Genomic DNA, 22846 nt, shown 5'->3' on the forward strand with positions numbered 1-22846 from the left:
GCGCCTGCAACCTCTGGGGCTGGTTGAGGTAGTGTGGGAGGATCAGAGCTGTTCCAAAGCACTTTGCTTGCTAGTTTTTCAAACTCAGGAGACAGATTGTTGGAATCCCCTTCCTATCTCGTCTTGGAGAAGTCTCCTTATTCTTCAGATGTTCTGTCCCCATTGTGCTAAGCACAGGACTGAGATCAGAAAATAGCTAACAGACCATGCCAGACAAACTGGGCCACCCAGAAAATGAAGGATAGGGCTAAGGAGACATTTGAAAGAGGGGACAACAATAAGTTTGACATCTTTTTATAAAGAATTACCCTAATTTTATTGGAATTAATGAAATATTGAGTGGGATTCTGGATCTTTATATTATACATGGGTTGTATTTTAATAAGATCTGTTATACTGGAACTTGACTTATACTTGCTGTTCTGCCTCTTTGGCCTATTGCTTTTGGTAGGTTCAGTTGGGCTTCCTTTTAAATGTTGGAGCTTTTTTATTTTTCATTACTGAGCTTTGGCCCAGAGTGAAGAAAGCCTAGCTTCTCTAATGTGAGTAACATATAGGTTTAGGCTTTGGGACTGATTTTTTTCCTGTGGGCAGTCTTTACAATGGAATTCTAACAAAAAGAAGTTCATCTAACTTGTACTTAGAATCATAACATCCTGGAGCAGTTGACCAAGTATATCTTTTTTTTTTTTTTTTTTTTTTTTTCTAGCCCAGAAGATGTCCAGGCTTTGGTAAGCGGGAAGCTTGCACTTCGGTATGCGGGGAGGCAGGTAGGAAATGTCTTGACTGCAGTTCTACTCAATATGAGACCAGCATGTTGTCAGATTTATAATGTTTGATGGGACCAGAGCTCTTCAGGTCTCCATTTTGCTCTCTTTCATGTTTCTTTCCCTGAAGCCCTTTCAGTGTTTTTCCTATACTGTTAGATTCTTAACCCAGAAAGTCAGTGTTTGGTGCTTTTACAGACATCAGGTGGTTTGAGGTACTTTCAGAACTGAACTGTAGCATTTGAAGATGCTGTAGTGATTTAGGTTACATTTAACATTGACTGGAGGATTTGTCTCCTCTGTGCCTGCAAATTTAACATGTGCAAAATATATGACCTGTTGGATTCTTTGAATCAGGGAGTGTGGTTAGGTCTGGTGCATGTGTGCTTTACGGAGGTCTGATTATTTGTTGCAGAAACTAGATTTTGAGATTCATATAAGTGCTTCTCCACTCAATACTACTCCATTCAAGCCTTGAATTTTTAAGTGTGGTGCAAAAAGAACTCTTAATTGTTGGTGGTCCTTTTTTTTTTTTGTTAGTACTGAGCATTGAAACCAGGGGTGCTTTACCACAGAGCTACATCCCCAGCCCTTTTTAGTTTTTAAAAAAATTTTTAGTTAGGTTTTGCAAAGTTGCCAAGGTTGACCTCGAACTTGTGATCCTCCTGTCTCAGCCTCTTGAGTTGCTGGGATTACAAGCATTCACCACCATGCCTGGATGAATGTAACTTCTGAGAGCAAGCAGTTTCACCTTTGTAAAGATGATATTTAAGGTATTCATTATCCCCTCTTTTGCATTTTGCTCAATTATTGCTAGTTAAATAAAAGTAGTCTTTCTGGGTTTCAAATGGATTTGTTTTTGAACAACAGATTATCTCACTACATCTCTGGACAAATGGCCACAACAGATCATTTATTAACTATGTATTAGCAAAAGTTTCCGGTTAGTTCCTAGTTTGTGCCTTAAGAATACTGGTTATCACTATAGTAAAAGATGAACTTTCACAAGGACTAGAGTTAAGATAGGCTCAGATAGGTCAAGTGTCCGGGATAAGGTCAAATAGTTAATAGATGGTGGAGCCAGACTTTGAACTTAGGTTACCTGGCTCTAAGTTCTAGGCTTTCCTCATTATGACATTTGTTCTGTCTATAAAACAAATGCTGGAGATAAACTATGATAAACTATGTTCTTGATGGCCTTGCACCACTTCGTCTGCTATATAAGGCACACCATCCCTAGTCAAGTATGTAGGCTGACCAGAGGAGCTCCTTCTGCTTCTTTGAGCCTTGATGGCAGCTTTCAAGCAGGAGTCAGACTCATCTTCTAGAAAGATGGGTATTGCCAGTTTCTTGCTGAGTGGACTTAATAGCTTAGACTATAATTTTATAATTAAGTTAGAAGTTGCCCTTAGTGGGCTGGAGATATAGCTCAGTGGCAGAACCCTTGGAATATCTCCAGTAATGGCCCCAAACCCCCCCAAAAGTGGCCTATTAAGCATACCTTTAATATTTTGTAGTCGTTTTTTTTTTTTTTAAGTTGTTAATGGACACAATACCTTTATTTTATTTATTTTTATGTGGTGCTGAGGATCAATCCCAGTGCCTTACACATGCTAGACAAGAGTTCTGTCACTGAGCTGCAGCCCCAGCCCCCTCTGTAGGGTTTTAATTTTCAAGTAGAATTAATATGTAGAATGTTAATACCTAAACTCTAATAAAATAGACCTCATTCAGTGCCTTGTATCAGACTTAGTAGAATTAATCTTGATAAAGCACAGGTGTTTGAGAATAGGAAGGAGTTGGGTAGGTGTGGAGATACAGAGTCTTAGAGGAAGGGGAAAGAAATCACAGTTCTGTCATTTTCCCTTTCAGCTTGTCATATCTGGAGAATTCTGTATCAAGGTCTTTTTGGAAAACTTCTAAGTCACTTCAGATTTCAAAGGGAAACTGGTTGGCGTACAGTGATATTTAATACTTCTAGTTTTTCTTCCCAGGCCTCTGAAAAAAGAATCCTTATAGCAGAAGTTCTGTGAATATAAACATATTGCCTCTTAAGACTTTTTTTAGGTGTATGTGAACATGCAAAATAGATCACTTTCATGAATTATCTCTTTATTCTCAGACAGAAGCATTAAAATGCGTGGCTCAGGCTAGCAAGAACAGATCGCTGGCAGATTTTGAAAAGGTGAGCATGGTATTGGGTTGGTAGGGAATGGGTGGAGGACCATTTAAGAACTTTTAAAAAATAGTTTCACAAGAAGTTGCAAAGATAGCATAGAGTGATCCCATGTGCCCTTTATTGAGTACAGTCTCAAATCCAGGAAGTAGTTAAGCACTTTAGTACAATGAAACTTTGTTGATTTAGATTATGTATCATATGATACTTCTTAGTTTCAAAAAGTTCTTTCTGTCATCCTTCTTCACAGCAAAGCTCTTATCTGCATTTGTGGTTGAGGGAATCAGAATCAGGAGGATACCCAAAGTCACACAGCTAATATGTACATGTTTGACTCCAGGTCTAATTCTTTTCCCACACAGTATAGTCATAGGGATTCCTTCAGCTCCAGCAATGTCAGGTCTGCTTCTTTGTGGTCAAAAGAAAAGTTTTTATCTGCATATTTGGCCCTAAAGAAACTTCCTCAGGATGATAAAATTGTTAAAAAAAAGAAAAGAAATGAAACTTCCTCAGGATGATGTTCTAAGTTTTGACTCATGTGTTAGCTTTTCATTGCTCTGAACAAAATACCCCATAAGAATAATTTAGAGGAGGAAATTTTTATTTTGGTTCATGGTTCAGAGATTTTAGTTCATGGTGGGCTGACCTCTTGCTCTGGGCCTAAAGTGAGGCAGAACAACTTGGCAGGAAGGTGTGGAAGAGGAGTGCTGTTTGATTCTAGGTAACCAGAAAACAGAGTGCTATACTCCTCCATGACTCCCCTATATAGGGAAATGAACCCTTCTAGGACATGTCCCCAGTGACCAACTTCCTCTAGCCATGCCCCGCCTACTTACAGTTACCACCTGGTTACAGTCCAGTCATTTCACCTCTGAATATTCCTTCATTACCACAAGAGCTTTTGGGGGACACTTCATAGCCAAACCATAGCAACTCCTATGCCTTTTGCTTATTGGGAATATTCAAAAAGGGAGAGACACTTGTTTAAGCTATATATATTCCTTCTTGAGCCACTCTCCTCTTTGTGTCAGTATAGTAACCAACTTAAAAACAGAACCTAGATCCAGCCATATGTGGGGGTGCATGCCTGTAATCCCAGCAACTCGAGAGGCTAAGGCAGGAGGATCGCAACTTTGAGACCAGCCTCAGCAATTTAGCGAGGCCCTAAACAACTTAGACCCTGTGTCAAAATAAAAAGGACTGGGGATGTAGCTTAGTGATAAAGTGCCATGGGTTCAATCCCCAGTTACTGCCCCCAACATAAAAACGAACAGAAAAACACAGACTGAAAAAACATGTAGATGGATACTAACCCATGTGGCTTGGATAGTACCCAACACTTATCATTTTCCTGGAGGGCTGATTCTTGTTGTCCCTTACTTGGTATGATTTGCCTGCTTCTTTTAACACCTTGTAGCACAGTTGAGATGAGACTGGGATAGTGAAACCATTACTAAAGGTATATATTATATACATGAATAAATAGTCTAGAACATTTTACCCCTAAATTTGGGATCTTACATGGAACACTTTTATCCCAAGTGGTTCCTTGGAAAAAGGCTTCTTTGATCAGATATCTGGGAAATATCAGGATTAAACAAATTTGGTCAGGTTTTCTGTTTACTATACTGATATTCCTCACATAACTCCCAAGATCTAGTTGTGGAATTTAGCTTTTCTTATTTTACCACAGAATCTTTGAAGTATATGCTGAGGAATGCTTATATAGTTGGTTTGGCTTACAAGTGGAGCTGCTTCTGAGGCTTACGTGATTTGAACTGGTGACATGAAGGTTTTGGACAGAGAAAGATTGAGACTTCACTTTTTAGTTTGAAACATTCCTTTTTTCTTTACTTTGTTAATGACTTTTCTTTCATCTTCTCAAATCTCCTAGAACTTCACTCAACTTTGTAGTTACAAGGGCTAACTAGCTACTCAGGAAGTTAGGATGAGTATGAATTTAAAGTGCCTCTCTGTATCACTCTCTGCTGCTGGCTCTTTGAACAGGCCCTGACAGATTACCGGGCAGAGCTCCGGGATGACCCAATCATCAGCACACACTTGGCCAAGTTGTATGATAACTTACTGGAACAGAATCTGATCCGAGTCATTGAACCTTTTTCCCGAGTACAGGTAAGAACTATCCTGGGGATTCTAAATGTTTCTGGCCAGGCATTCCCACTGTAGCTACCTCCCTTTCCACATCTGTACAAAATAGGAACTCACTTCCAAGGTTATGCCTGGTGGGCAAGAGGCCACCAAGGGCTTGGTTTATCTTGATGGGAAATGAGTGGAGGAGACAGAGTAGAGATTTGTGAGGTGGCCCCTGCTTGTGTCCTGAGTAGTTTTTTCCTTGATTTTGTAGTCACTGTGCATGTGGTACCCATTTTCTGTATCGGGTATGTGGGACAGGAGTTGTTTATTTTCTGTTGTAAGGGTAGGCAAATGGACAGCACAAGGTAAGCTAAGCATGGCCAGGGAAAACCTGGCCATTTGGAGACATCCAACAGGTCTGAAAGACACAGCAATCTTCTCCTTCTCATATTGGAGGCAAAAGTAAAACTTTCAGTGTTGTGTCTCTCTGCCTTTTCTTTTAGATTGAACACATATCTAGTCTCATCAAACTCTCCAAGGTAAGGACTGAGGCTATCAGGTGGGTAGGGATAGGAAAGAGGTGGTGTGGAGGGGATAGCATTTGTACCTGATGGGCCTTATTGGAAAGCTCCCAAGCTTCGTGGGGAGTGGGAAATGTCAGAGCTGAAGTTGCATTGTGGCTGTTTTGTTTTTAATCCATTTGCCCTAAGATCTTTTCTATAAAGCTTTCATGTCAGGGTGATGTGGTCTCTTTAATCATGTGCTTTGATTGTAGGCCGATGTGGAAAGGAAATTATCACAGATGATTCTTGACAAGAAGTTTCATGGTGAGTAACAGTCACACAGGCAAGGGAACTAGTGGTGGTGATGAGATGGTTTAAGAGGTATTTATTCATTCATTTATTTATTTATGGTACTGGGGATTGAACCCAGAGGTACTCAGCCACTGAACCACATCCCCAGCCCTTTTTTATATTTCATTTTGAAACAGGGTCTTGCTCAGTTGTTTAGGGCCTCACTAAGTTGCTAAGGCTGACTTCGAACTTGAGATCCTCCTGCCTCAGCCTTCTAAGCTGCTGGGATTACAGGCATATACCACTGTGCCTAGCAAGAGGTTTATTTTTAAAGAAGTTCTGTTTGCTTTTCTTGATGGTTCTATTTCTCTGGGACCCTGGTGTCTCTTCCCCATGTTAAGTGTGTAATAACGTGCAAGATGAGTTATATTCCCTTTTTCTGGAGAAAGTGAGGCAACTAGGGATCAGGCTGCTTTAAAATTGCTATTGTGTCTAATCTCTTCTTTTACTTGGGTTGCCCTTGTGTTTCCTGCAGGGATTTTGGACCAGGGGGAGGGTGTCCTGATTATTTTTGATGAACCCCCAGTAGATAAAACTTATGAAGCTGCTCTGGAAACAATTCAGAACATGAGTAAAGTAGTGGATTCCCTCTACAACAAAGCCAAGAAACTGACATAGGTGAGTGCCAGCCCTGAACACAGGGTCGGGCAGTGCTGTCTTCTGCCTGTCGAGACTGAAAACCTCCTCCTGGTGTCCTCGAGGCTTCTTGATTGACACTGCTCTGTCTTCTCTTGCAGAACTGGATCTGTAGCGGTCCTTTGGAGAGTGTGTGTGGCGGGAGAGTGAAACCTTGGGGCAAAATGCTAGGAGATTTCTTTTTTCTTTTTGTTCTACTTTTCGCTCGGAAAGTTTTTAAATCCTCATTTGGTGCATCTGTATTCCAGCCGATAGGTGTGCCAGTTTTCATGTAATCTTTACTGGCCCAACTTGGGAGTGGGGAAATTGCTTAAAAAAAAAAAAAAGAAAAAAAAAAAGAAAAGAAAAAAAAAGATTATTCTAAATAAAAGGAAAAAGGCTTACACTACCTAAAGCTGTGCTCTCTGCCTCCTGGGAGAGGGCCACAAAGCCAGGCACCCCACCAACCACTGGGGGCCCTAATCTACCCGCTGGGCATCACCTCTCCTCCTCTTCAGAATTGGGTGTTTGCTGACCATCAAAAGCAATGACTTTTTATTCTGTTTGTACTGAACCAAAACAAACAACTGTGTATAGACTGCTATTTTCTTTTTTATTTGAAATGAGGTGTTTTGGTGTTCTTTCCCCTGCCATTTGGCCTGTCCATCCTTCCTTCCCCCTGATATTGGCTCCAGCAGACTAGCCGAAGGTCCTTCTACCGCCGCCACCGCCGCCGCCGCATCAGCAGCAGCACCTGCACAGCTCCGCTCTGACCTGTGAAAGGAATGGGGACAAGGCCAGGAGCTAGTGTCTACCACGGCCACACAGGGAGCAGCGTGGGCCCTCAGCCCCCAGGGGACCTGCTGTGCATGTGGCTTTTTTTTAACACAGTAATTAGACTAGATGTCAGTGTTTTAACTGCCCCTCTTCTCTTTCCTCTGCTCTTCTTTCTCTTCTCTTTCCCCTCTCTCAATCAGGAGACCACCTTTTCCTTCCCTCTCCCACTTCTCCTCTCCTGCTCTCAGATGGATTTATTCCTTTTTAAAACAGTGAACATCGGAAATGAGACTGTGGGGTGTTTTTTTTTTTTTTTTTTTTTTTTTTTAATTTTCCTTGTTGGATTTTTGAGCAACCTCATGTCCCCTTCCCAGGGAGCATCTTTATTTACCTCTTAGAACTTGAATGGATGGGAGGTAGAGCACTGTATTTCAGCATGCTTTGTTTTCTGATATGATTACATAGCAAGGCTTTAATGCCATCTGGGCAGGTAAGCTTCTGCACCTTTGCTGTGCTCAACAATATTTTCTTCTCTCATCTTCTTTTTTTACTTCTCCCTCTCTTCCTGACTTCTTCCTGCTGGCCTCCTTTCTCTTTCTTTACCTTTCTCAGATTATCCTTCCAGGTTTTCGTAATAAATTTATATTTTGTAAAAGGATTTTGTTGTACCAGGTTTTGCATCTTCACTGAATCTGACTGGCTTTTATTTTCCTCTCCGAAATCAGGTTTTTGTTCTTAACATCTTCTCTTCCCATCATGTCCAGTCACTGTTTTGGTTTTGGCACCATCAATATCAAATGTACAAACGGTTCTTGCTAACCAACACCAGGTATATCTGATGTTCAGATGAGTTCCAATAAAATAATTTTTTTTTCAAAAGGTGTCATTTCTTGAGTACTGGAGGGTTTCTGAGCAAGTTTAAACAGCTCTGTATATCTCAGCAATAGTCTAGCCCTCTAGATTAGCCAAAGCTCCATTGTCTCATTTGCTCACTAATGTTAGTCCTTTAGCTGAATCTAGAGTCCAATTTGGAGGGCTTTGGGCAGGAGACTTGATCTGTGAGGTCTGAAAGCAGAAATGGAGTTCAGGAATGTTTTTCTAAGGCAGCATGGTCTAGCAAGAATACCTGGATTTTGACAGTAAGATCCTCCAAGGTTGATGTTTCGTGGTAGGTGATTGTGATACAAGGGGTCATATGAAGTAATGGAAGTGCAAGTGCCTAGAGAGTTCTTGCATTCAACTGTAGTTTAGTTTCCGTTTGGAATCTTCAAAAGCAGTGGTTTTCATGCTATTCTCAGACCTGGGAAATGGTTCTGAGGTATCTACCCACTCTTCTCCAGGTTGAGCATTTTGTTTGTTTGCTATTCTCAGTTTTAATATTGTGTTTCTGTGCCTCCTTTTACTTGCATAGAGGTTTGCTTCTATAAAGGACTTTAAAAAATACTCCATAGAGTTATTGTACTAGAACAGAGGGGAGGGGGTTTCACAAACTTAGGGCCTCCCCAAGAGGCTCTTTCCCTTCTTAGTCTGGTGACATCCTCTAGACCTGCGCTGTCCAATGAATAGCTGCTAGCCACATGCAGCTGTTGCACACTTGTATAATGTGACTAGTTTTGTGATGTGCTGCAAACATAAAAAACCAGAATTCGAAGGCTTAGTATGAAAAAAAGAATGTAAAGTACTTCAATAAGGTTTTTATATGTATGTTGAAATATTTTGGGTATATTGGGTTAAATAAAATATTATTAAAATTTACCTGTTTCTTTTTACTTTTTTAATGTGACTGCTGGAAAGCATCAAGTTACCTATGTGGCTTGTAATTGTGTTATACTTTGGTTGGACAGCGCTGTTCTAGACTTTCAGGACCAGCAGTTATGCCACTTGCCCTCCCAACTGTCATGTGAGCTAGTTTAGGCCTAACTGAGCTGCCCTATGGGCTGATCTGGGCCTGGGCTCTCTCACCAAGCGTCCCTTTTAGGCACCAGCCTTCATGGTTCTAGGACTTTCTTGGATGTCAGGAAACACTGCTGGTGTTAAGAGCAGAGACCAAGGTAGCTGCTCTGGTGTCTTGCTGTGTGCTGAAATTATGTAATCTGTGCTGCCCAGAAGGGCCACTAGATGCTGCTCTGTGATCCCTAAAGAACAAAGACTTACTCAGGAACCAGAGCTCAGCCCAGCTTTATTTAGAACCCTTTCTGGAAGCTGTAGCTGGCTGCTACTTGGCCTCCCTTCTTCAGGCTCTCATGGGAAGTGGAATATGTGGAGCAGGGAACTGCTCTGCTCTTGCATGGGCGTCCTAGCCCAGCAAGGCAGCTAGCAAGCAAGCTGGCCCTTCAGGCAACTAAAGATAGGCTATAGGATAAGTAGGCTGATTGATAGGGGTGCTAATTGGAAATCTTACACAGTTGTCTGATGAAGAGGACTGGGAAGAAAACAACCCTATGTCTGCCATTTGGGTCCCTGATTTCTGCCATTTTGGGCATATTGTTGCCCCTTCCTTTCTTCCCAGTCACAAGGGTGATGGAGCTCCAGTGGGGGAGGTGGTGGTAGGTTGAGTGAGTGGAGGAGCTGTGTGATGCCTTGAAACAGGCTGGGCCTGGGTGGGTGGGGACGGCCTCTTCCTACAGCAGCAAGTAGGCTGGTAGTGCCATCCCATTCCTGCTCTGCTGCAAATAAGATTTGCTTCTGATGAGTGTGAGGAAGTTGGGATAATTCTGTGGAGGTTCTTTTTGAAAGTGATAGCGAAGGCCTGACTGGAAAAAGGCAAGAGAGGACACAAGTGTAGCCAGGCTGGAAAAGACCCATGCAATGCATGCTGCTTTGTTTTGGGAAGCAGGTTGGGAAGTCAAGTTTGGCATTGCCTGCCATGAATTGGAATAGCTAGTACTGAAATGAAGTTTCAGGTAGACCTAGGTATTTTTAAGGGATGAATTACAGACTTGGAAATCTGGGCATAATTTGGGAAATTGAAAGCATTCAACCTTTGCATAACATTGGAATCAGAAGGGGAGCTTAAGACAATGGACAGGAGCCGACCTAGGAGCTAGCAGGAGTCTAGGGGTTCAACTTTTCTTTACAAAGGAAGAGAGACGTTGGGCCAGAGGACCTGAAGGACCCAGAAATTACTTCTCACTTCTTGCTAATAGGGGAGGGAGAAGCACTAATAGTTCCATCTGAAGAGCAGGTAGGTTACTGATGTGGTTTGGACATGGTTTGTCCCTTCAAATTCCCAAGGCTTAGATGTTATTACATGTTATTACATTGAGAGGTGGTGGGACCTTTAAGACAAAACTAAGCCCTGGAGGCTACACACTTGTGAAGGGCTTAATGGAGTTTCTTCAGTGGGTGGTTATCACAAAGCAGGTTAGCCTTGCACCTGTGCTCATTTGCCCAGTACTTACTTGCGCTTCTGCTTTTCCGCCATGAATTGAAAGTTGGTGAAGTCCTCACCAGGGTATATCATGTTGCAGTACCTTAGCAGTCCAGCCTCCAGAACTGTGAGCTGCAAACAACTATTTGTAGATTATTCGGTGCCAGGTGTTTTCAGAAAACGGGCAAAACTTGAGGCACATTCAAAAGAAGGGTACATGGAATTAAGTCTCCCTTCCTCAGAGTGGCGGGAACAGCTGTTGGGGACTTAGATTTTATGTTATTTGGTACAAAGCAGTTTTCCACTGTATGGTCACCAAGGGTCCTAAAGCTTTCAGTTGCCACTATTGACAGAAATCTTTCAGGGTAGTATATAAACTCTTAGCACTTTATGACTTGGCAGCATTGGTCTGTATGATACGAGATCCCCTTTTCTGTCTCCCTAGGGCAGTTTGCAGAACCTGTGCAAGTGGTCAGCAATGGGGTATTGATAACTTCTTGGGAAGCTTTCTCATCTCTAGGTCCAAATATGGTAATCTGAATTAAAACCAGGTTTATGATCAGATTTGCATCAGTCTCCAGAACCATTCTCAAATGAACTACCAATAACAAACAGTGGTTTTTGTGAAAGATTTGGTTTCATGTCTCAGAGAAGCGACTCTCAACAGGGTCATAATTTCAAGTTATACATTTGGAAGACCTTTAAATCAGGGTCAGAGACTCGTTGGAGGCGCAACTGCCTCAGTTTTACCGTAATAGATGGGTTTAGGGCCAGCCTGTTGGTTTGTGCAGTGGTCCAGAACGGCCCTCGCCTTTCTGGCCTGATTAGAGATCTATCTGGTGGCGGGCTTTTATTGGGATGAAGGGATGCATGTGCGTGGCACTAGGGCGGCCTCAGTAAGAGCTGCGCCCTCCCTGCTCGGTGGCGGGCTCTTCATTCGTCCGGGACGACAGCCTGGGCCCAGCGGGCGCGAGATGCCAGGGCTGGCAGCGGCAGATCGCCCTGGCTGCGGGCAGCTGCAGGCGGCGCGGCGGGAACAAAGGCAGCACGTGGCGGGGCGGGGCCTTCTCGGCCCCGCCCGCCCTCGGCGCGCCCCACCCGCGAGCCCGACAGGCTGCGCGGGGGCCTGGGACTCACGCGGCCGCTCCGCTGCCGGCAAGCAGTGCGGGAGGGGGAGGCACCAAAGGGCCTGGGCGGGGCGGGCGACGGGTGTTCCCGCTGCCGCCGGAGCTGGCTCTTAGATGGGGCGCGGTGAGTAGAAGCGCCTCCCGCTCGCGGCCGCATCTGCCGCACCGTGAGCGGCTCGGGTCGAGGACACCACGGTTCCGAGACAACCAGGCCCGCCAGAGCCTACGCGTGGACGGCGCGCGCGCCCCCGAGAAGACCGCTGAGGCGCGCGCCGGGGGCGGAGGCGGTAGCGCGGCGGCGAAGGCGAGGGCGGCCGAGCCGGGGGGCGGGGCCGCGGCGTCTGCAGAACCTTGGACAGAAGCTCCCGAGCTGCTGCTGCCGCCGCCGAGCGCGAGCCCCGCGGAGCCCCGCGGAGCCCCGCCGAGCGCCGGGACCGCGGCGCCTGAGCCGCGGCGCGCATTGCGGAGGGTTCGAAGTGCGGGAGCCGCCGCCTGCCTGGTAAGCCTGCGCTGGGCGACCGTTCGCTGTCCGTCAGAACTGGGTCTAGCCTCGCGAGGTGTAGAGGCTGGGGTCCGTGGCCGCCTCCGTGGGCGACCAGCCCCCTCCCTCCTGCGCCTCCGGACCGCGGCAGCGGCGGGCGGGGGTGCTGCAGTGGAGGCGGCGAGGCGGCGGCGAGGCTGCGGCGCGGGGGCGCGGGCGGGGCCGCGGAGCTCGGGAAGGGCCAGGCGGGGGTCTGGAGGCTAAGTCTGCGGGGACCGCGAGGCGCGGGGCAGAGGGGGCGCGGCGCAGAGCACCGCTCGGTGCTGAGAACCATCTTGTTTTCCACGCAGATCCGGAGGGGCAGCACGGGTGCCGGGAGCGTCCCCTCTTCCTTTTCGGGGCCGCCGCAGGCTCTGTGAGCCGTTTTTTCCCCTTCGGCCGGCAGGCTGGGCGCGCAGGGACGCCGGCCCCCGCTGGGCGCGCAGCGGCACCATGGGCACGGTGCTGTCCCTGTCCCCCAGCTACCGGAAGGCCACGCTGTTTGAGGATGGCGCGGCCACGGTGGGCCACTACACGGCCGTGCAGAACAGCAAGAACGCCAAGGACAAGAACCTGAAGCGGCACTCCATCATTTCTGTGCTACCTTGGAAGAGGATTGTGGCCGTATCGGCCAAGAAGAAGAACTCCAAGAAGGTGCAGCCCAACAGCAGCTACCAGAACAACATCACGCACCTCAACAATGAGAACCTGAAGAAGTCGCTGTCGTGCGCCAACCTGTCCACATTCGCCCAGCCCCCACCGGCCCAGCCGCCCGCCCCCCCGGCCAACCAGCTCTCAGGCTCCCAGACAGGGGTCTCCTCCTCTGTCAAGAAGGCCCCGCACCCCGTTGTCACTTCTGCAGGGACGCCCAAACGGGTCATCGTCCAGGCGTCCACCAGCGAGCTGCTGCGCTGCCTGGGCGAGTTTCTCTGCCGCCGGTGCTACCGCCTGAAGCACCTGTCCCCCACGGACCCCGTGCTTTGGCTGCGCAGTGTGGACCGCTCCCTGCTTCTGCAGGGCTGGCAGGACCAGGGCTTCATCACGCCGGCCAACGTGGTCTTCCTCTACATGCTCTGCAGGGATGTTATCTCTTCCGAGGTGGGTTCAGACCATGAGCTCCAGGCCGTCCTGCTGACCTGCCTGTACCTCTCCTATTCCTACATGGGCAACGAGATCTCCTACCCGCTCAAGCCCTTCCTGGTGGAGAGTTGCAAGGAGGCCTTTTGGGACCGTTGCCTCTCTGTCATCAACCTCATGAGCTCCAAGATGCTGCAGATCAATGCTGACCCACACTATTTCACACAGGTGTTCTCCGACCTGAAGAATGAGAGTGGCCAGGAGGACAAGAAGAGGCTCCTTCTAGGGCTTGATCGGTGAGCCCTGTAGCCCTGGTCATGGCTCAAGGATTCATTTTTAAAAATTTATTATTAAATCAGAGTTTTGTGTACAGTATGTGTCTAGCAAAGCCACCAAGGGCCTCCCCCTCCCATGTTCTCTCCTTGGGGTTTTTTCAGCCCTGTAAGAACTCTGGAGACGTGAACTCTCAAACCTTGTGCAAACCCAGATGTACTCAAAGCCACCCAGGCTGACCTCTCCCTTTGGGGAATCCAAGGGGCTGACTGACCCCTGCTTCCTGTGCCCTTGCTGGATCCATGGTGGGTGAGACTGCCCACTGCTCCCTGGATGGGAGCTGGTGAGGGGGTCTCTGGCTGGTGGGCCCAGGGAGAAATTGGGATTTCTGGTCAGAGGTCCTTTCCTGGAAACTGTTTTGGATGGTTCATTCTCCCAGAGGCTCCTTGAGTCAGCTGCCCTGACTGAGCCTCAAAGAGAAGGGTTTTGAAGCAAGATCCCCATAGCCCTGGGACATCTTCAGTAGAGGAGGGGCGAAGTGGGTCTTGTGCAATGATTGTGTCCAGTGGTTTGCCCGCGTCCGGCCCTGTTTTGCGTTTTCTTTTTTAGGGAGAAGGGCTTTCATTTAGCGGAGAAGTGGAACTCGCCCCTCTGCCCCTTGTCCACTACTCCCAGCTCCCACATTAGAGTTGGCTAATGAGCTTGTTTGCCTCATTAGGTTCTTCTCATTTTGGGTCCCAGCTGAAGGGGTGGGGTGAAGCTGGGGACAGCTACTTTCCTGGGTGAATTTTTCATTTGAATAACACAGCTTAGTCACCTTGTAGTGAAAGCCAGGACAGTGGCAGCTGCCCATTAGCAACAGCCTGCCTTCTGGGCAGATGGAGAAGTCCACACCTGAGATCCAGCTGGTGCCCACCTAAGTGCTAAGGCCTCTTGTTGGTGCACATGACATTTGTCCTGCTGAGCTGGGGGAAGGTGAGATCAGCAATAGGGGTGATGTGGTAATGGTGTATCCCACCCCACCCTCACCCCTTGTTAATTTAAAGCTGTTTCCAAGCAGTGCAGTTTCTTCTGGAGAGGAAGCCTTGTTCTGCAAGGCCCAGTGAGACAGCTAGATCTTGGAGATAATTATAAGATGGGAGTGTGACTCCTGATTGCTTTGGAAGCTTGGTGATTCTGCAACTGATCACTTGCAGCTGCTGATTTTGGTGTCCACCTTACCCTAGTTGCTATGAAAACACATGTTGTGTACTTTACCTATTTTCTTTCTAATTCTCCCAGACTGGTGGCTTGGGAGAGGTCCAGAAGAAGGGAGCAAGTCTTCCTGTATGGCCTCCCACTCTGCCTTTGGGGAACAAATAGAAATGTGAAGATACTGTAGAGGATTCCTTTTTCCAGCCCTGGTCACTGGGGAGTGCGGAATTGGGGGCTAGGGTGGGTGAGGCAGAGGTCATTTTACATAGGATTAAGTTCTAGGTGGCTGCAGACTTCTACACAAGCACTACTGAAATTCACATAAAAAAGAAAGCTGTGAAATTGAGGTACCAATTTAAGAGGCCTGGAGCAGAGCCTTTTGGTCTGAGGCTTTCCCAGAGATGGGAAAGAGGGCCTGCCCTGCTGGAGAGCCTTTCTCCAGCTACTCCTTGAGGCCCACACTGAGCCGTTCCTGGGACTGTGAGATAATCGGATGCAGAGCTGGAAGGCACCTGCGGCTGCTGGCACAGACTTCACCGCAGCCTCTCTTCTCTTCTGGTTTCCATGCAGCCTGTCTTTAGATCCTGCTGCCACGTGTGACCTGAGGTGGGAGGCCTGTGGGGGCAGCTGGCCCCTGCTGGCATGGAAGAGGAGCTTTGGGTGCCAAGTCTCAGCAGGAGGGTGCATGTTTGTAGTCCATACAGCTGGCTGAACCTGGCCTGGAACTGTGCCATTAAGTTGCATCCACAGGATTCCAGTTTTGCGTCTGTTTCCTTCTCTTTCTCTGTTTTTTTGTTTTGTTTTATTTTGTTTTTTTGAGGAGGTACACATTTCAGGAGCCATTGCGGACTAAGGAAACAACTCTAGTTCCATCCATGTGAAGCCTGTGTGTTCTCTCCCCTTGCACTGGTCATCAGTATTGTAAAGGAACAACTGATATACTTGAGTGTGCAAGCAATGAACCCATTTGACATGCTGCTATGAAGACTACTTTTAGAACAACAACAAAAAACTAACCTACAAAAAAAAAAAAACCCTTAATCTTTAATTGTTGCTTTTACAGTGATATTGTGCATGCAAACCAGGAGCATTTTGTGTCTTAAGAAAAATAATCTTAGAACAGATGACTGTGAAAATTACACCCATGCACAGAACAAGCCACAGGAATAATAGTTCAGGATTTGGTTTTTCTCTTTTTCTTGTAAACCTGAGGGTTGATATATTCTTTCCATGCAGTTACTAGAATTTAGTTTTGTTCCAACAGTTGTTAAACTTGCAATGAAAAGAAAACGTGCCATTTTTTTCCTCTCAGAATTATTCATAGCTGTATATTTGAAACTGCTAATTACACATGTGTGCTATATGTTGGTTTTTTAGTGCAATTTCTTCTGTAGCTATTCTTTGACCAAACTGTGGGTATTGTTAATATTAATTTATATTTGTCTCATTTCGTATGTATGTGTAGTGTGTATGTGTGGTTTATAATCTGACAGTCATGAAGCTCAGTTTGGCTGTAATTTAATTCCCCTTCCCTTATTTTTATTTATTTTTGTACTGTGCTGATTCAATAAAATGCACTGACCATCCATTACATAGACCTCTTTTTGTGGGCCCGTCATTTGTGAGCAGGCTGGGATACTTCTAATGCATGATTTATGCACTCAGAATTAAATTGGATTTGTGTTATTGGGGAGGGCAGGTGGAACAGAACTGGGGGAAAGGGCTGAACACACTAAGGAGATTAAGAAAGCAGCACAGGTTAAGTAGGCTTTGGTTTAGTGGCGGGGGCTCCCATTGTGGAGGTGGATGGCTGGTATGTTGAGCCAAGCAGGATCAAGCTCACATATGGCCTGGCCGGTGCTAGCCAAGTGTGTCCCTGCATGGGCAGTGGGTCTTAGACCCATGTGTTGAGGCTTGTTGCTAAGACTGCTGCTCCTCTGACCCTGAGCCTGACTCTTCTTGGTACTGCCCAGAGGCTCCTGGGCTAGTAGGGGTGAACTTGTGTCCATGTTTAGGTTTCCTGGAGAGAAGTCCAGTTTGGGGGCTTCCAGAAAAGCAGCCACCCCAACCTGCAATTGTGGCCAGGGTGGGATCCTCCTAACTCTCTGGTGGTTTGTGCCCAGTCCAGGAAAGTTCATGCCACCAGCCTCAGTTGAGGGAGAAGGCAGTGGGGACTTGGTCTTCCCTTGCTCCTGCACCTAGTTGTCAGGAACTGTCACTCTGTGATCAGGGTTACTGGATTTCTTAAGGTAACTCCCATGAGCTGAGTCATATTTTCCCTGCCAGTGACTGGGAAGCACCCTGGGGTTGCAGAGCCTCAGGTGCTAGGAATGCCTCACGGCCCCCACCAGGCCTCCCCTTGTTTGCTTGCAGCTCCCACTCATACCTGAGAGCCCTTTTTTGCTTTCTCCTCTCCTACCCCACTCCTTTTCCAAGCATTGGAAAGAGGCCATTCTGTCCTCGGCCATAAGAATCAGAGTCCATCCTTTATACATGTTTTTATTTCAATTAATGTTCCCTAACACCAAGCAATGGGCTTCAGGATTTTTTTTTTTTTTGTTGGAAACTGGGAATAGAACCCAGGGGTGCTCTGCCACTGGGCTCCAACCCCAATCTTTTTTTTTTTTTTTGGAGGTGCTGGGGATTGAACCCAGGGCCTTGTGCTTGCAAGGCAAGCACTCTACCAACTGAGCTATCTCCCCAGATCCTTTTATGTTTGTTTGTTTTTTGAGACTTGAGGATCTTGCTAAAATGCTGAGGCTGGCCTTGACTTTACATCCTCCACTCTTAACTTTCTTAGCCTTCTGGAGTTGCTGGGATTACAGGAGTGTGTTGTCATGCCCAGCTCCAGGACTCTAGATTCTAAGCACAGGCTTCAAAATGGTTGAAGGAAGTGTTTGGATTTAACTCCATGCCTTCTCTTCCCACCTCCTTACTCTTCCTTCCCACAGCTTTCTTCTTGTTCACTAGTAATTTTTTGCAGGGGCAGTTACTGGGGATTGAACCCAGAGATGCTTTACCACGGAGCCACATCCCCAGCCCTTTTTATTTTTAGATACGGTCCAGGTTGCCGAGGTTGGCCTCCAACTTGCGAACCTGCTTTAGCCTGCTGAGTTCCTGGTATTACAATTGTGCACCACTGTGCCTGGCCTCACTAATGATTTTGTTGAAAGCCTTAGGCAAATTATCTTCCGTTTTACATTATTTGTGCTTAATGCTCCCTTCTGTCCTCTAGAATAAGTTAACCTTAGGCTAACCCTTTACAATTATAATGTTCAATGACAGATAAGCAGAACACCTTTAAAAATAAGATTTAATGCTTTATTGCTCTTGATATAAATCAAAATATGCTTTAGAAATAAAGTTAATTTAATGGAAAATAGGAATATATGCACCAAACCATAAAACTGCGTTTAAGTCAATCAGGAGAAACTACTTCATTGAATACAATCACTGCGTCCTCTTCCCTTTGCACCCTCGATGCACTCCCATGATCAGTCCTACCCTATAGTCCTCATCTTTCTTCGGTTGCCACACACTGTGACTTCTTTTTGTACATTATAAAAAAGTGCTCATGGACAGCAGCGTCCAGTGGCCTCAACAGGAAGGCCCTGGCGTTGGGCTGAGGGGCCCCAGGCTGCATCAAAGGGTGGGCAAGAAGAGGCCAAGCCCTGCATTCTATCCAGCCTCTGACAGGCAACTCATTTGGCATGATCTGTTTTGGTGTGTTTAAAACATATGTGCAGTGTCTAGCATAAAGCAACAAGTTTGGGGAGATAAGTGGAAAGGGGAAGTGAAGTTCCAGTTAGATGGTTCAACTAGTGTCTACTGGTGATTGGCAAAACTGTGAGCATTGCTAAACTGCGCTAGTGGCACCTCTGCACCATGCAGGCAGCTGACCAGGTTGGAGAATGAGAAAGCGTTCCCATGCACAGGATGCCAACAGGATTCTTTGTTGCAAATTGCACATAGTGCAAATTTTAGCAAAACCTGGGGCAGGGGGAGGCAGGGAGCGGGGAGTCCAGGATGGTGGGACTACCTTGGGTTAGCCAGGTGACCACATTGGGCCTAAGCAGGACACAGGAGGTGGCACGCAAGCACTTGAGTTCTGCTGGGTCAGGTGGGAGGATCCGGAGGAGCATGCATCTGTGGCAGAAAGTGAAGACAACGTGTCCGCCCTCTTTTATGCCCTGCTGGCTGCTCCTGAGGCATGGGCATACTCTCAGCCCCTTTTAGTATGGAGCATCTGCTCCAAGATTCTCTTTTTAAGGCTCCCCACTGGGGGGCCTGGGCTGCCCACAGGCCTCAGTATCCTTGGCAGCTGAGGCTCGGGGAAGACGGAGGGCCTCCGAAGCGCATGTGCTTTTTCGATGGACAGAAACTGGCAAGATGGCAGCACTCTCCTGGCAGGAGGCCCACCAGCACCAGGATCCAGTGGGGGGTATGTGCACAGCATTGGGGGTAGGGGGATCCTGGCCTGGCCTGCAGTGCCAGGACCCCACACTCTTGATTTCTGATGCTCTGCCTCCTTTGGTTCCTGTGGCTTTGAACCCACCCTGGTCTTAGTGCTCCCAGTGAGTAGGAAATAGAAGAGTGTGCCCCTCACTCCGCATCTGCATTTTCTTACTAGGCCTCCTGACACAAGGTGGCTACAGCAGAGCTGATATCTAATTAGCAACCCAGCAAACTGCAAAAATCAGCATAAGATGGACATGGGCTGCAGGAAAGTCAGGATATCCTCAGGGTATCATCACACTGTTTCCCCAAAGAGCTGGTCAGAAGGCCCAGGCTTCTGGTCCCTGGTGACACTGGGAGTCTCCAAGGGGCAGGCTCTGGGAAGGAGGGACTCCCCGTTGGACTCTAGGTGAACCTGCTCACCTGATGGCTTTGGCTGGCTGGGGGAAGGAGGGTCTGCTTAGGAGCTCTGAGCCAGGTCCTGAGGGCTGCAATCACTTGGAGGAGGAGAGGTGGTATGTGGGACTCATGGAAAGAATGGGGCTACGTCCCCAGCTCACAGCCACCACTTTGGCTGGGGAAACTTCATCCTGGGCTCCCCCAGCCCCATCCCTTTCTAAGATCAGCAACTGGACTGACTCAAGGCCCAGTGGGTTGACCTGGCCAGTGGAGGGATGCTTTCACCGATGAGAGGTACCATCCAGTTGCCTCTGAGGTGAGATGAGGTCTGGGCATCAGCCCACAGGTCTGGAGCAGGGCACCAGGGTCTTTGGTTTACTGGGCAGGGACTGGAAGGTCAAGGCAGCATAAGATGGAGACCAAAGGCAGAAAGCTGGGAGGGTCACGTCACAGGGAGGGGCCTTAGAAAAGGCAGGAGTGGGCCCCTCCCCAGGTCTGGACCCTTGCAAGCTGCTTTCTGGTGGCATTAGTGGGGCTGCAGCTAGAACTGAGGATGCTGGGTGAGGTGGAGTGCTAGTGAGGGCTGCAGGGGCTGAGCCCGCTGGCCAGCCTCACCCCAGCCTCCTGCTCCCAGGCCAGGCCTCTGTAGTGCAGTGGTCAGTTCCCTGGCACGCTGAGGATGAAGCCCGAGCGGTTCTTGGTGAAGTCCGGCTCTGGCTGGTTGAGCCGTGTCTCCACGGAGACAGTGCACTTCTTCCCATGCAGGCTGCACTGCACTGGATTGGTGACGTTCACTTGAAGGTGGCGCTTCTCACTGGAAAACCAGAAGACCAGGCAGGCAGTTAGCAGGCAGATTTAGAATGGGTTGATTTCCCTGGCAACCCACAGGAACCTGCCATTTGCCAGGCTCCTGTGGGTTGGTGGGGTTCTGTATTTAACTTGCTTTCTCCACAGATGTCCAGAGAGGGTTTGAGAGTGCCCAAAGGGAAGTCAAGACTAGCAGAGTTGAGGTGCTGGGCTGCAGCCTCCACCACGAATGGTAAAACAGAGGGCCTGCTGCTCAGCTCTAGAGAAGCCAGCATGTGCGCTGGACCAGGGCAGGCAGGTGTGGCTGAACCATGACCATCAGGTCTCTGGCTCAGGCTGAGGCTGAATCACGTGGGCTTTAGGTGTCCTGGGGGGCAGGGTTCTCTGTCTTGTGACTATGAATTGGTTATCCCTGTTTGTGACAGAGACCCGTGAGGCAATCTGTCAGGGATAAGTGGAGACTTCCCCACCACACACTCCCTGCTGAGAGGAGTGTCTCTGAGTCTGACCCTGGCCCCTGTCTATCACACAGTCCAGCTGTGAGAAGTGGGTATGAGTCGACCACAGCTCTGAAAGCTGTGTGCGTCCTGGAGGCTGGGGTTGTGACCTGGCTTTGCCACAGAGCCCAGGCAACTTTGCTGATGGTCCCTACCACCCTGGCAGATGGGACTGGGGGGTACAGGTGGGTGTTGTTCCACTCCTGTGTCCACTAGGAGCCCTGTGTGGTAAGAGCTTACGTCCCCCCAGCCTGGAAGTGACAAGCCTTGTGCTGGCTGGAGAGGAGTCTCGTGTAGGCCCTCCTTGTTCTAAGTAGGGGTCAAGAGCTGAGGAGGTCCTAGGTGGGGGCAGCAGGCTGTGCTCCCTGCTGTAGACATAAGAGCCCTTTCCTTCAGCTTCTCACTCTGCACCAACTACACTTAAGCTGCTGCTTATTTTAAAAGCTGAGAATCTTGTTGAAATAGGCTGGCACTTAATATCCGAGCACACACACCAAGCTTGTGCCACGTCAGCTTTCTTTGAGCTGGGAAGGGAGAGGACAAAGGCAAGGCCTGGATGCCTCTCATCAGGGCAGGATGACTCTGCACCACGTGCCTGAGGCCCTGGGAATCCCCTTGATACTCTGGGGTAGCATGTGGGATGGGCAGGTGCCCCCCGCCCCACACTCCTCTGGACCCCCTGGTCTGAGATTGCTCCTGGCATTGAATAGCGAATGCCAAGCCGTCACGTTCACTGGGCGGTGGGAAGGCCAGGTTTGAGGCCAGCACTGCTGAGCTCCTGTCCAGCTTGGGTGTGCCTTCACGGAGCCAGTGTGAATGTGTGGTGCTTTCTAAGCGCTGGCTGGCTGGGAGGCAACTGCTCAGATGCTGAGGCAGCCTGTCAGGCTGTGTGTGCTGCCGGAAGGGGGCCTGGTAGCAGTGTGCCCAGGAGGACACAGGCTTCCCCAGAGGCCAGGAATACCCCGGACACATCCCCCAGAAGGCGCCAAAGTTTGGGAAGTAATTTCAGGTGTTCTTAGGGGCTCTTCTCACAATTGTTTCCTACCTGCTTTCAGGTTAGCTGTGTTGTAGAGGCAGAAAATGGATCAGGAAGAGACCTGCGGTTATCACTTATGGGCATTAGGTATCTAATACTTAATATCTTGTCAGCTGCAGCTAAAAGCTTGGCTTAGACACTATTTTTAACCAGACTTGGACATAAAAATAGCAGAGCCCATCAGAAGCAATGACTCAGGCCTCTTCCATTCCTGTGGGAGTCAGGGCTGCTCTGCGGGTGGATGTGCGGCTCCTAGCGCAGCTGGCTCTGTGCGTTTCCCTGTGGCCCTGGTGCTGGCCCGAAGCAAGCAAAGCCCCAGTTCTGTGGACCTACCTGTGGCTGGGGATGTCTCCAGAACCAGACCGGTTCCTGTGCCTCCTCTCTGTCAACCCTCCCTGCTGGGTCTCCCTCCTGACCCTGCAGAAGCTCACGTCACCCTCTCTTCCAGGGGGCGGTGCCCGTCCCTTAGTTCACTGCTGAGAGCCAATGCCCTACCTTCCCCTTCCTGGATCTGCCCTCCTCCTTCCCCTATGGAACCTAGTAAAGTACACACAGTGGGTTTCACAATCACCTAGTGGCTCAGTGTCTCAGGGGATGGACTCTAAATGGCCACACTCCAAGCTCTCCCCACCCCATGCTCCCACCTGTGCAGTCCCCTCAGCAGGGTCCTCCTCCCTGGTCTAGTACCCTTGGTCTGCAGAGTGGCCCTTGCCTCTGTCCTTCCCCTTCTTTTCGGTTGGTAGCTGTTTGACCTGCTCTGTGGTTTCGAAGAGTTGGCGAAGGCTGGTGGGATCACGGACAGGTGTGA

General features: G+C 48.3%; 3 protein-coding genes across 5 annotated transcripts in view; 2 read left to right on the forward strand and 1 right to left on the reverse strand.

The window, feature by feature from the left end:
- Psmd11 (proteasome 26S subunit, non-ATPase 11) overlaps positions 1-8157 on the forward strand; it is a 63618-nt gene extending 55461 nt beyond the window's left edge. For all 3 annotated transcript variants that reach the window (XM_047547743.1, XM_047547744.1, XM_047547742.1), the window contains 7 exons: positions 710-770; positions 2890-2952; positions 4951-5076; positions 5541-5576; positions 5813-5864; positions 6367-6509; positions 6629-8157. In XM_047547743.1, coding sequence (XP_047403699.1) covers positions 710-770; positions 2890-2952; positions 4951-5076; positions 5541-5576; positions 5813-5864; positions 6367-6509 — 481 coding nt within the window. In that variant the 3' untranslated portion in view covers positions 6629-8157. The remainder of the gene's footprint in view (positions 1-709; positions 771-2889; positions 2953-4950; positions 5077-5540; positions 5577-5812; positions 5865-6366; positions 6510-6628) is intronic.
- A 3980-nt stretch (positions 8158-12137) lies between these two features.
- Positions 12138-16432, forward strand: Cdk5r1 (cyclin dependent kinase 5 regulatory subunit 1). The gene is made up of 2 exons (XM_047542676.1): positions 12138-12279; positions 12612-16432. The coding sequence occupies exon 2, from the start codon at positions 12754-12756 to the stop codon at positions 13675-13677; it is 924 nt and encodes a 307-aa protein (XP_047398632.1). The 5' UTR covers positions 12138-12279; positions 12612-12753; the 3' UTR covers positions 13678-16432.
- A 1707-nt stretch (positions 16433-18139) lies between these two features.
- The window catches only part of Myo1d (myosin ID), a 309366-nt gene continuing 304659 nt past the window's right edge, over positions 18140-22846 (reverse strand). Inside the window, 1 exon segment of the mRNA XM_047547346.1 lies at positions 18140-20512. Within this exon segment, the coding sequence (XP_047403302.1) occupies positions 20356-20512 (157 nt within the window). The 3' untranslated portion in view covers positions 18140-20355.

This window comes from Sciurus carolinensis, chromosome 3, assembly GCF_902686445.1.
Source record: "Sciurus carolinensis chromosome 3, mSciCar1.2, whole genome shotgun sequence".
NCBI classification, from domain to species: domain Eukaryota; kingdom Metazoa; phylum Chordata; class Mammalia; order Rodentia; family Sciuridae; genus Sciurus; species Sciurus carolinensis.

Bases quoted from the DNA above. Each gene is read 5' to 3' on its own strand.
- Cdk5r1 (XM_047542676.1), top strand. From the start codon at position 12,754: ATGGGCACGGTGCTGTCCCTGTCCCCCAGCTACCGGAAGGCCACGCTG.